Source organism: Bubalus kerabau, chromosome 18 (assembly GCF_029407905.1).
Source record: "Bubalus kerabau isolate K-KA32 ecotype Philippines breed swamp buffalo chromosome 18, PCC_UOA_SB_1v2, whole genome shotgun sequence".
Lineage (NCBI taxonomy): Eukaryota > Metazoa > Chordata > Mammalia > Artiodactyla > Bovidae > Bubalus > Bubalus kerabau.
Genome location: NC_073641.1, coordinates 67,484,251 through 67,497,098, shown reverse-complemented (window position 1 = coordinate 67,497,098; position 12,848 = coordinate 67,484,251). Strand labels below are relative to the sequence as shown.

General features: G+C 41.9%; 1 protein-coding gene across 4 annotated transcripts in view; it reads left to right on the top strand.

Annotated features, from left to right (window-relative positions):
- Positions 1-12,848, top strand: part of ADCY2 (adenylate cyclase 2) — a 456,786-nt gene that overhangs the window by 359,818 nt on the left and 84,120 nt on the right. For all 4 annotated transcript variants that reach the window (XM_055554954.1, XM_055554956.1, XM_055554955.1 and 1 more), the window contains one exon: positions 7,585-7,669. In XM_055554954.1, coding sequence (XP_055410929.1) covers positions 7,585-7,669 — 85 coding nt within the window. The remainder of the gene's footprint in view (positions 1-7,584; positions 7,670-12,848) is intronic.

Here is a 12,848-nt window from a genome sequence, read left to right as displayed (position 1 = left end):
TAAAGAGCAGCATTGAAAATTAACAAAAGCTTCAATTTATCAGAAAACATAAAATCATTAAATGGTATATACTTAAAGCACAGCTATAGAAGACTTGAAAAAAAACCTGAAAAACACAAAGAGAATTAGACAAACCAATAACTAGAATTAGATGTTTAATATTCCTTTTATATCCCTTGCTAGACATAAGAGTTTTGAAAACCTGAGTAAGATTGACTTCCTATGAATTAGCATTTATAGAACACTAAATCCAACAGTAAAATACATGTTATTTTAAACTGCACATGGAACATTAACCAAGAAGTGACATAAAATCATCTCAACAAATTTGAAAAGATTGAAATATGAAAGCTAGGAAAACTTATAAACATATCTAACCACACCAACATCAACTTAAAATTTAAAACATAGAATATCTAAAACAAACCCCAACTATTTTAGTGTTAAACTATATGTACTTCTGAATAGCCTAGTCAAATAAAAAACCACAAGACAATGTGTAGGTAGGGCTAAGTCCCTTCACTGTTCGCTGGAAACTATTACAGCATTGTTAATTGGGTATACCTCAATTCAAAAATACAAAATTTACAGATGTGAGAGTTGGACCATAAATAAGGCTGAGCACTGAAGAAGTGATGCTTTCAAATTTTGGTGCTGGAGAAGACTGCTGAGCTATTTCAAATCCTAAAAGGTGATGCTGTGAAAGTGCTGCACTCAATATGCCAGCAAATTTGGAGAACTCAGCAGTGGCCACAGGACTAGAAAAGGTCAATTTTCTTTCCAATCCCAAAGAAAGCCAATGCCGAAGAATGTTCAAACTACTGCACAATTGCACTCATCTCACATGCTAGTAAAGTAATACTCAAAATTCTCCAAGCCAAGCTTGGAACAGTAGGTGAACTGTGAACTTCCAGATGTTCAAGCTGGATTTAGAAAAGGCAGAGGAACCAGAGATCAAATTGCCAACATCCATTGGATCATCAAAAAAGTAAGAGAGTTCCAGGAAAACATCTATTTCTGCTTTATTAACTATGTCAAAGCCTTTGACTGTGTGGATCATCACAAACTGTAGAAAATTTTTCAAGAGATGGGAATACCAGACCACCTGACCTGCCTCCTGAGACATCTGTGTGCAGGTCAGGAAGCAACAGTTAGAACTGGACATGGAACAACAGACTGGTTCTAACTTGGGAAAGGAGTACATCAAGGCTGTATATTGTCACCCTGCTCATTTAACTTCTGTGCAGAGTACATCATGAGAAATGCTGGACTGGATGAAGCACAAGCTGGAATCACGATTGCCGGGAGGAATATCAATAACCTCAGATATGTAGATGATATCACCCTTATGGCAGAAAGCGAAGAAGAATTAAAGAGCCTCTTGATGAAAGTTAAGGGAAAAGTAAAAATGTTGGCTTAAAGCTCAACATTCAGAAAACTAAGATCATGGGATCTGGTCCCATCACTTCATGGCAAATAGATGGGGAAACAGTGGAAACAGTGGCTGACTTTATTTTGGGGGGCTCCAAAATCACTGCAGATGGTGACTGCAGCCATGAAATTAAAAGATGCTTGCTCCTTGGAAGAAAAGCTATGACCAACCTAGACAGCATATTCAAAAGCAGAGGCATTATTTTGGTGACAAAGGTCCATCTAGTCAAGGCTATGGTTTTTCCAGTAGTCGTGTATGGATGTGAGAGTTGGACTATCAAGTAAGCTGGGCAGTGAAGAATGGATGCTTTTAAACTGTGGTATTGGAGAAGACTCTTGAGAATCCCTTGGACTGCAAGGAGATCCAACCAGTCCATCGTAAAGGAGAGTAGTCCTGGATGTTCATTGGAAGGACTGATGCTGAAGCTGAAGCTCCAATATTTTGGCTACCTGATGTGAAAAGGCGACTCATTGGAAAAGACCATGATGCTAAGAAAGATTAAAGGCAAAAGAAGAAGGGGGCCGCCGAAGATGAGATGATCAGATAGCATCACAGACTCAATGGACATGAATTTGAGCAAATTCCGGGAGATACTGACAGACAGAGGAGCCTGGCATGCTGCAGTCCGTAGGGTCCCAAAGAGTCAGACCCGACTTCGCGACTGAACAAGAATACTAAATAAAATGTTTTTTTTAAGTCAATTTTTCAAATGAATGGAAAAAGAATATGTGGTTTTTGTATATGTATCATGGAATATCATTGTCACTTAGTCACTAAGTCATGTCCCACTGTTTTGCAACCCCATGGACTGTAGCCCACCAGGCTCCTCTGTCCATGGGATTTCCCAGGCAAGAACACTGGAGTGGATTGCCATTTATTTCTCCAAAGGCTCTTCCCAACCCAGGGATCAAACCCACATCCCCTGCCTTGCAGGTGAATTCTTTACTGCCAAGCCACTGGGGAAGCCCATATAATGAAATGTTACTCAGCCATAAAAAGAATAAAATTTGCAGCAACATGAATGCAACTAGAGAGTATCATGCTAAGTGAAGTAAGTCAGAAACAGAAAGACAAATACCCAAAACTCGGCACAAATGAACCCACCTACAAAACAGAAAGCGACTCACAGGCCTAGGGGACAGGCCTGTGGCTGCAGATGAGATGCGGTAGGGAGAGGCGCGGCCTGGGGGCTTGGAGCTGGTGCGCGCGTGCATGCTAAGTCGCGGCAGTCCTGTCCGACCCTTTGGGACCCTATGAACTGTAGCCCACCAGGCCCTTCTCTCCATGGGATTGGAGTTGGTAGATGCAAGCTAGTACATTAAAATGGATTAAGAACAAGGCCCTGCTGTGTAGCACAGGAAGCTGTATTCAGTATCCTGTGACCATCATGGAAAAGAACGGCGACACTGGTGATAAGGAACCCACCTGCCGACGCAGGAGCTGCAGGCAACGTGGGCCTATCCCTGGGTAGGCAAGACCCCCTGGAGAAGGGAAAGACTACCGCTCCAGCACTCTTGCCTGGAGAATCCCATGGACAGAGGAGCCTGGCAGGCTACGGTCCACAGCGTTACAAAAAGTCAGACATGGCTGAAGCAACTGAGCACTCACATATGGCACAGGGAAGTGTATTCAATACCCTGTGATACGATACTGGATGCTTGGGGCTGGTGCACTGGGATGACCCAGAGGGATGGAATGGGGAGGGAGGAGGGAGGAGGGTTCAGGATGGGGAACACATGTGTACCTGTGGCGGATTCATTTTGATATTTGGCAAATCTAATACAGTTATGTTAAGTTTAAAAATAAAATAAAATTAAAAAAAAAAATACCCTGTGATAAACCATAATGTAAAAGAGCATAACGTGTATATGTGTGTACAGCAGAGATTGGCACAACTTTGTAAATCAACTATATTTCAATTAAAAAATTGAAATAAATCCAAAAAGTCACAAGACAAATTAGCAAATGTTTTGTGTATTAAAAGAAACTGTGTGGACTGTCGCTTAACAGTAATTTAGAGAGGAATTTGTAGCTTTAAATGCTTATATTTGAAAGAAGAAAGAGTTGAAATCAGTTGTTTACCTTTCAACCTTAGGAAGCCGGGAAAAGATGAGCAAGTTCAATAAGTAGGAGGGAACATACACTAAGAAAAAAGTAATCAATAAATGGAAGACAAACAACAGAAAAGTAATAAAGACAAACGTTGGTTCTTTAAAAAAACAGTTAAATGCCTAACCGTTAGCAAGACTAAGAAAGAAAAAAAGAACAATAATCACAAACCACCCAAACTAATGTTATAAGAAATAAAATGGTATTTACTACAGATTCTACAGATTTTAACAGGATAAATATGAAAATTTATGAATTACTCAAGGCCAAAAAATTTACAACTTAGATAAAATGGGAAAATTCATTGACTGTACAACTTACCAAATTTAACACATATTGAAAATTTAAATGGATATTTACGTGATGTTGTTGTTCAGTCACTAAGTCATGTCTGATTCTTTGCGACCACATGGACTACAGCATGCCCTGCTTCCCAGTCCTTGTATTAAATTTGTTTTTTACTCAAGTTCTGTCTGAACTTTACCAAACATTTTAAGAAAATAAGATGGGGAGAACTAGTCAAATATTAATAAATTTCATAATTGTGAATGGAGGAAAATGTCCTATTCTTGGAAAGAAAGTCAAAGTTTGAGGCTATAAACCAAATGCCACTTCTGTACCACCTTTAAAAATCTAGCTAAAATTAAAAGTGAAAAGGTTGTAAATAAAGCATAGAAAATAGCTATTTTAGGAAACAGCTTCCAGAAAGAGGGAAGCTGCAGTAGTATGAATTTCTGACAATCTAAGTCCAAGTGAAAGACATTTAGCATGAAAACAGAGAAGCTTATTTTACAGTACAGTCGCCAAGAAAAGTTAACAATCATGAATCTTTATGCACTCCAGCATCTCTTTGAAATAAATAGACACTATTAAAATGTTCAGATGTATTGACAAACCCACAAACTTAGTTGGAAATGTTAATATATTCTAAAATTGACAGATCAAATTGAGCCAATAAATCAGCCCACTGGAGATCTGACTAACTCCTCAAGCTCTGACAATAGACTCACTGAAAGAACTTGCTTTGTTTCCAACAAAAAGGAAATGTAAGTATGTATCATAAGACGTAATAGAAATGGAATGTATTTATCATATCCCAGAAGAAAAAGAAATTGTCAAAGTAAGAATAATAGAGACCACAATCTCTGATCAAACCTAATGACATTAGAATAACAAGGACAGACCAAAAATAATTTCCTTGTATAGTTACTCTTGTATTAAAAGGAAAAGAAAATTGAAATTATAGGCTTTTTAGGAAAGAATGGCAATGAGTAGCTATAAATCAAAAGCTGTGGGATTTGGCTAAAGCAGTAATTATAGGAATATTTGTGTCCTTAAATGCATTTATTAGAAAATAGAAAAGATTAGCAGCAAATGACAATCAAGGAAAAAAACAATGAAAGTTTAAATAAAGAAGGAAGAAAGGATTATTTTAAGTTAAATTAGAAACCAACAATAAAGAAAATGGTCAGAAAGCATGGACCTTAATAATAAGCCAAAAGATCATTCTTTGAGAAGTTCAGCAAACATGCAAAGCTTCAAAAGTCTTATCTAAAGAGAATCAGAAAAATAACATGAAGGACAAGAAGAAACTGCTTCAACTATAACAACTTCAAAAATTGTAAGAGAATATTAAGTAGAATGTCTCACATTCAAAATTTAAATGAAAAGGATAATTTTCCAGGAAGTTAAGCCAGTGAGCATGATTGAAACGTGACATGTTTACTCCAAGAAGCACAACCTGGGTCAGGTATACGGTTGTGTGGGCTTTAATCCCAACCCATACCACTTGCGAGGGCTGTTAACTTTGGGTTGGTTTCTCAGTTTCTCTGGGTGTCAGTTTCTCTTGAGTAAAATGAGGTAAGAACAGTAACCCTGCTGTCCAGGGTTACATATGCATACAAAGCCCTTAGAACAGTGCTGGCCACACTGTATTCTATCATCATGCCATCATGCCATGCCACCATCAGCTTCACCCTCCTATCACCAGACGCTTTAGAGCTGAGACTTGCCAGACCTCCAATTAGAGATCATTCATATTTGAACAGTTACAGACCTAAGAAAAAAGTATTATTTTTATGACATCAACCTTATGCAGATGGCATCACCTTAACACCAACAAGGAACCAGGGGAGCACAGAGTCACAGGAAACCCATCAGAGCTCTCTTAGATGTGTGAAAAGAATGGCCAGTGGAAGTTGAGCAGATGAGTTCTGGTGTCCCTTCCATCACAGGAATAGCAAGAGTCTTCCTATGCTCCCCTCCATCCACGGTGCTAACAGGAGGCCTGAGAGTCTGTGATGGGGAGATGCTGAAACTGTGGATTCTGAGCAGGGATTAAGGAGCAATGTCTGAGACAAAAGATGTTTGGGATGGGGGAGGCGAGGAGGCTTACAGAGCTTACCTTTCTGAGACTGTGAGTTACTCAAAACACGGGTCTTACTCATGTTTGCTCCCTTCCAACCCAGCGTGGACCTGGCCATGAGACAAGTCAACAATCTAGGTGTATTTGGTGTATCTGTACCCTCCTAGCAGACACTTAGCGTTACTCGTAAAATGTGAACAAATGTCGTCATTATCAGGCTGGTATTTGAAAGCATGTGCATCGTGTCTAGGACATAGCACTCCATAAGGACATCCTTGGGGCAACTTTGAGTGCACAGTGGTTTGAAGTCAAGGTTTTGTAGATCTTGCTTGATGTGTGCTATCTCTCAAGATAGAACAACTATCTGAGTGCCAACTGAGTGGACCTTTCCTATCCTGATGGCATGAAGCAGTTCCTTAGTTCACTGATGGCTTGCTTCTTTTCCCCCTGCTGGGGGCTCACAGCTGTGCACTCGCCGGGCATTTCAGCTTGTAGATTGCTCATATCTGGGTCTTCCTTTGATGCATCAACATTCACTTCTTAGTGTCCCCATGCTTCTCAGTACCAAGTCTTCTGTCTTTTCAGTTTCTCTAGCCAACCTCATTGGCTCGAGCTTCCACTGTGATCTCAGGTACCACCTGACCTCTCTTCGGATGTTGCATTTAAATTTCATCTTGGATTATTCGTTATGGCTCATCTTTTCTAATACTCCCAACCCCTTCTTCCTTTGGATTACATGATGTTTTAAGAGGTCTTTAGTTTTCATTATATAAAGGACCTCTCAGAAATGCATACAATTCTTGCAAACAGTTTTATCCTTTGGATGAAAGCACGTTTTAAGACACCTTAAATTTCTGAATTGTTTACAGGAACTCTGAGAAATGCATACAGTTCTCATGACCACTTTTATCTACTTGTAACCAGAGGGTGACAGAACCTGTAACTTAGTGGGCACTTTTCTCACATGATCACAGGAACCTTGTGTGTTCATTGGCTCATGCAAAAATGCAAAGGCCACAGAGTGAAAACAGGGAATGAATGAGGTTTCCGCTGACATCGATGAGGCTGCCCTGGAGGCAAAACTGCCAGGACATCAAGGCAGGGAAGGGGGCACCATGATGGCCGTGGTCGGGTGTGGGCATGAAGGTGCTGGTTACAGAGGCAAATCGTGTAAAGAGGGTTTTTCTCTTATGAAGAAATGATGCTGGTAAGACAGCTGGAGGAGCCTGGTGGGCTGCAGTCCATGGGGTCGCTAAGAGTCGGACACGACTGAGCGACGTCACATTCACTTTTCACTTTCATGCATTGGAGAAGGAAATGGCAGCCCACTCCAGTGTTCTTGCCTGGAGAATCCCAGGGACGGGGGAGCCTGGTGGGCTGCTTTCTATGGGGTCGCACAGAGTCGGACACGACTGAAGCGACTTGGCAGCAGCAGCAGCAGCAGCAGGACAGTTTTAATGTCTATCACAGCAAGTTGTTCAAACACAGCCATAGATACATTTTCCTATGGACGTATCTCTGGTTTGTTTTTAGCGCCATTTTCATTTCTCAAAGATATTAGTGAGGAATGAAGTCCTCATTTGAAAAACCCTAACTCAAGCCACAAGCATTCGCGAGGGCTTTCCAGGAAAACCGAAGCTGTCCCCGCTCTAACATGTTCCTTTTTGTTTCCTGATAGAACGTCCATTCTCGGGATTTCCTTTGGAGCGGCGTTTCTCTCACTTGCCTTTATCCTTTTCGTCTGCTTTGCTGGACAGCTTTTGGTAGGTACTTCACATATGGAATTTCTTTGAAAAGTGTGCTCATTGAAAACTGATTGCTCGATCAAAATAGGGAGCTTGTTGATTTACTGTTTCACGAGATACACAGCCCAGTAGAGAAGCCAGAATCCTTCATGTCAACAGCCCAGACTATGAACTGAGGAAGCCCATAACAACCAAGACACTAATTCAAAGGTTACCTGAAATATTGGATAGCGTGCTATAAAATCACATTTGTGTTTATTTGTTTCTGTCAGCATTTTGTACTATCCCTCTTAAGTTCTCAGAGTATTTATAACAGCAAATACTAGTGTAATGGAGGCTTTTAATGACCAGGAGCACTAAATGTAAACCAAGTGTGTCTTTGGTAATGACTTCCACAAGATATAAAATTTTGGAAAATATGAAAATAACAAATGTAAAAATATCTCTTATTAGTGTTTTAGCTTAAAACCAATCATTGTCAGAGCTTATGGTTTAAATGCTAGTTCAGGATATAAGAAGTAGACCTCACTGGACTCTTGAGTGTAAAGCAGTTGTTGCCGGGTGGCCCTGGATCTGTGAGAGCATCCTGAGAAAGCCAACAATGAGATAGACGTCCCAAAAGATAGTCAAGGTTTCATTTTGTTCACTGGAAATGAGTTGAAACAGGACTGAACCAGAGTCCAAGCATTGGGTGCATTCTGGTCTGATATATGGCATCATTTGGCCAAAAAAAGGATTAAGATTCCAAAGCATGTCTCTCCCTCTGGACAGTGGATGCTGCATCCTTCTGCCTTGGACCTTTGCAGACTTTGGTGGGTTCTGTTTGCTATATCATAGTTTGAATGTTTCCAATTGGATTGGAAACTCTTCCAAAAGTAAGACTGTGGTTTCTGATTTCCTCAAATGCACACATTGGCATCTCAAGTCACTTAAAATCCCCTGAAGACCTCACAGGTTGTAGAGAAGATGGAGTAACTGTTGACCATGGGGATCTTTGTCAAGTTCTGAGATAGGAGGATTTCCCAACATACGAGGAAGCCTGACTTTCTGTGTGCAGATTCCCCTTGGGTGGAGACGCACACACACTCCACCCTTTCTCTTCCTGACTCCCCAAAGACACCTGCAGCCTGTTTCTCCAGTTTTCAGAATAGGGATGATCATTTGTGGTTCTGTTGGAAATCTAAACCCTGCTCTCATTAAAGCTGTATATATCCTTGTGTCTGAGGAGACATACTTCTTGTTTTTTTGGAATCCAGTCTTGACGGTGGCAGTATAGTCCATAGTTAGGGTTTCAGAGTGACTTTTCTTTCCACTGAAAGTGAAACTGTCAGTCACACAGTTGTGTCCGACTCTTTGCAACCCCATGCATGGACTGTAGCCTGCCCGGCTGCTCTGTCCATGGAATTCTCCAGGCAAGAATACTGGACTGGGTTGCCGTTGCCTTCTCCAGGGAATCTTCCCAACCCAGGGATCAATCCGGGTCTCCCACATTGCAGGCAGATTCCTTACCGTCTGGTCCACTAAGTTGCTATAAAAAATAAACACAGAGCCAGAGGAGGAAGGGAGAATCCCTGGGGCAACTTTCCTGCCTTGGTGAGAAAGTTTCAGTAACGTCTCCCCTCTCAGCCCGACTATAATCTGACCACAGTGTTGAACTTCCATGGCTTTGGGTCCTTCCTGTAAGAGCCTTGGGGTGATCAAAATCCAACATTCCTGGCTTCTGGTTCCTCCTGGAAACCAGAGCCTTCCCTCGGGGCATCCCAGGATTCTAATGCCCACACACCAGATGCTACAAAGTCCTTTTTAACTCTGCGTTGTCCCAAAGAGAAAAGTTCAAGGCTGCAAATGAACCGATGTTTACCTCCTCCCAGGGGGAAGCCTGTGCTTTGCCAAAGTGGTCAGGAAGACCAAGCTTAAAGACATCTGGTCTCTCTCAACTTGAATGGATAGGATCCGTGCCCGAGTCTCCCCCTACTGGCCACTTGAGATCCTTAGTCCACGTGTAATCCTGGTAAAATTAAAGAAGGAATTCTTCTGGTTCCACCAGGGGGTTCTTTACACTCTTTAAAATAGTCTGTAAGGATTTTTTCTTTAACATACAACATCAAACATGGTATTGCACAAAGGCTTTAAATGTGCTTTCTATTCAACCCTCCAAATTCAGTCAAAAACTACACATACCACCGTTGAGATTCTTGTTGTCTTTTCTAAGCCAGAATTTCCTCACATGAAGTTTGGAGAACAACCGTCTTCAAAGTGTCTCGGGACGACTGGAGATAGAAGTACCTAACAGGATACTGACAGATTTTCAGCAAACAGCAACTACTGTTAGTTTCCATCACTGCGTGTTTTAGAGCCTATTCATGGGGTCGCAAAGAGCGACACGACTGAGCGACTGAACTGAACTCAACTGATTCTTAGAGCACTTTAGACAAACCTGTATTTTAGGCAACAGAAACCAGCCTTAACTTTTTAAAATTAATATGAGTGTTTAGAACAAAGATCAAAATGATAAATGCTTGCTTCTGTCTTTTTTTTAAAAAATTACCATTCTTACACATGACATTTAATGTAATACTTAGTGTCACTCTACAAAGAATAAATTTAAGTTGAAGAAGGAAAAAGCCCTACATATATCACAAATATTCCACAGTGGTCATGGAGAAGTATGAGATTTGATTGTGATTTGTGCTTTTTTATGGATTAAATACTGGGTTTATGAAAGACTACTGAATATCCCAGGCTCATGTGCTACTAACTTATGTTAACCTTCTGAAAATTTAATGCCAAAGGCAGTATCAATGCTAATATTGGTATTAAATTCTCTGCATGAAAAATGAAATCAAAATACTTCTGTAAAGGAGATGGAAAAAAGGTAAGCCTGGCAGATATTTTTTTTCCTCTACAAGTTTTACCTTTATTATCGTCTTTTGCACAAAAAGTGCAGCACAAGTAAATAAAATTGATGGGTCATTGACCAGCTGGGTTTAATAAGAACGTAGGGACACATCAAAATGGGTAAAAACTAAGAGTGATAAATCAAATGCAGTTTTTTTCCTGTTTATATAAAAAAAAAAAAAAACACAGTGGTATTTGTTCAGTGACCCATTCAGAGAAAAATGTCAGGGAACCTGTTATCATCCTGATTGTTGTGAGAAGCCCCGCTTTTCCATCCATTCTGGTTGCTGCCAGTCCACCCCATCCCCAGGCTCTTCCAGAAGCGATCACCCCCGCACACATTGCCCACGTCTCAGTTCTTGCCCGTGGGGGTGGGTTCTGCACCTGCTCTTCTTCCTAGAAACTTCCTCGGGAACCTCACCGGCCCCTGTGACGGCCCTTCTTGAAGCGCCATGGGACACAGGGTCTGTGCCATGTTGTTTAGTGCTCAATAAGTGACATCCCTTTGATCCCCTTTTTAAAAAGTTTCTGCTGAGCATGACTGCTGTTTCTGTCACACTAAGGATGTCACACTAACCTAAGGATCCTTAAGACCAGGGTTGTTTCCTTCACTTGCTGTCTGTCTCCCAGTGAATCCAGCAGAATGCTGGACATGTAGATGTGTTTATAATAAGTGCATGCTAAATAAACATTTGGGCTTCCCAGGTGGCGCTAGTAGTAAATCCCCCGCCTGCCCATGCAGGAGGCATAGGAGACTCAGGTTCCATCCCTGAGTCACGACGATCCCCTGGAGGAGGGCACGGCAACCCACTCCAGTATTCTTGCCTGGAGAATCCCATGGACAGAGGAGTGGTCCATAGGGTCGCAAAGCATCGGATATGACTGAAGCGATTTGGCGCACATGCACGCAAGTAAGCATTATTGGATGTCTGTCATATCCATGGGGTTCTTTTTCCCTTCCTCCACTCTTTGGCTCCACGTACCACCTCCTCTGTCTCACCACCCGGCTCCCGTGTTCATCCTCAGGCACTTATGTTCCCTGTGAGCCCTGATCGTTCTCCTTCCTCCAGAAGCCCTGGGTGGGGATGGACTTGGTGTGTAAATGAATGTATGAAGGAGTGAATGGTGGTCCACAGCCCTCATCCTGCTGCACTGAAATTCCTTCTCACGTGTGCCATGATTCCTTGACTCTGAAGTGCCTCGGGCTGGCTCTTCCATTGGAAATAATTTTGTGACCTTCACCAGCTAATTCTGAAGAAAATTATCAAAAGGAAAACTAGCCTTTTCCACCTAGTGCCTGGTTGTTGGGCTTCCTATTTGTATTCTTTTAGATGAAAAAAAATCGTGAATGAGTTCATCTCAGCCCTGTTTTGTTCACTGACTGTTCCAGACACTTGAAACGCAAAGTAAGTATTTAATAGGTCGCAAAGAGTCAGACAACTGAGCGACTTCACTTTCACTTTTCACTTGCATGCATTGGAGGATGAAATGGCAACCGACTCCAGTGTTCTTGCCTAGAGAACCCCAGGAATGGGGGAGCCTGGTGGGCTGCCGTCTTTGGGGTCGCACAGAGTCGGACACGACTGAAGCGACTTAGCAGAAGCAGCAGCAGCTTGAAGGAATGTCAGGTTGCAGATGCAACCACTGGCACCACTGCTCAGAGAAGCCCCACCCCAGCCTCACCCAGACTTGACCTCTCCCAAGTTCCCAGTTCTGAATCCAGCTCGCAGTTGCCGCATCCCTGCTCCCAGTTCTGACAGGCTCCTGGCCTGCCAGCATCCTGGGCCAGCATCCTGTGTGCTTACTTGTCAGGTCTCCTTCAGCACTTCTGCATCATTTCTCCTGTGAGGTCCTTGGTTTTCTACAGCAGATGCTGGTTAGCATTTCAGAGGCATAATCTTGAGAGCTGAAAGGGAACTGAGAGATAACCTTGTCCTGGTCTGCACTTGGATGAGGGGCCCAGGGCCCAAGATGCTGTTCATTTCCATGAGTTTCCATTTCTACTTATTTAAAAGAAAAGTTTCCCTGCATGAAAAATAATGCAGGAGCCATAAGTAGATCCCTTGAGGATGCAGATGGAGACTTTGGATCACGGTCAGGAATACGAGAACCGCAAGATCTGCAAAAGTTCCCTGTCCTTGGATAAGAACCTTCAGAACCAATGTAGACTGCTTAGGACAGGCGAGATCCGTGAATAGTTCTATATCTGCCCTCAGTTCAGTTTAAAAATGATAAATGTTGTATTATATTAAAAGTGAAGACTTAACTCTGCTAGGCATTTTATGTATACTGGCTCATT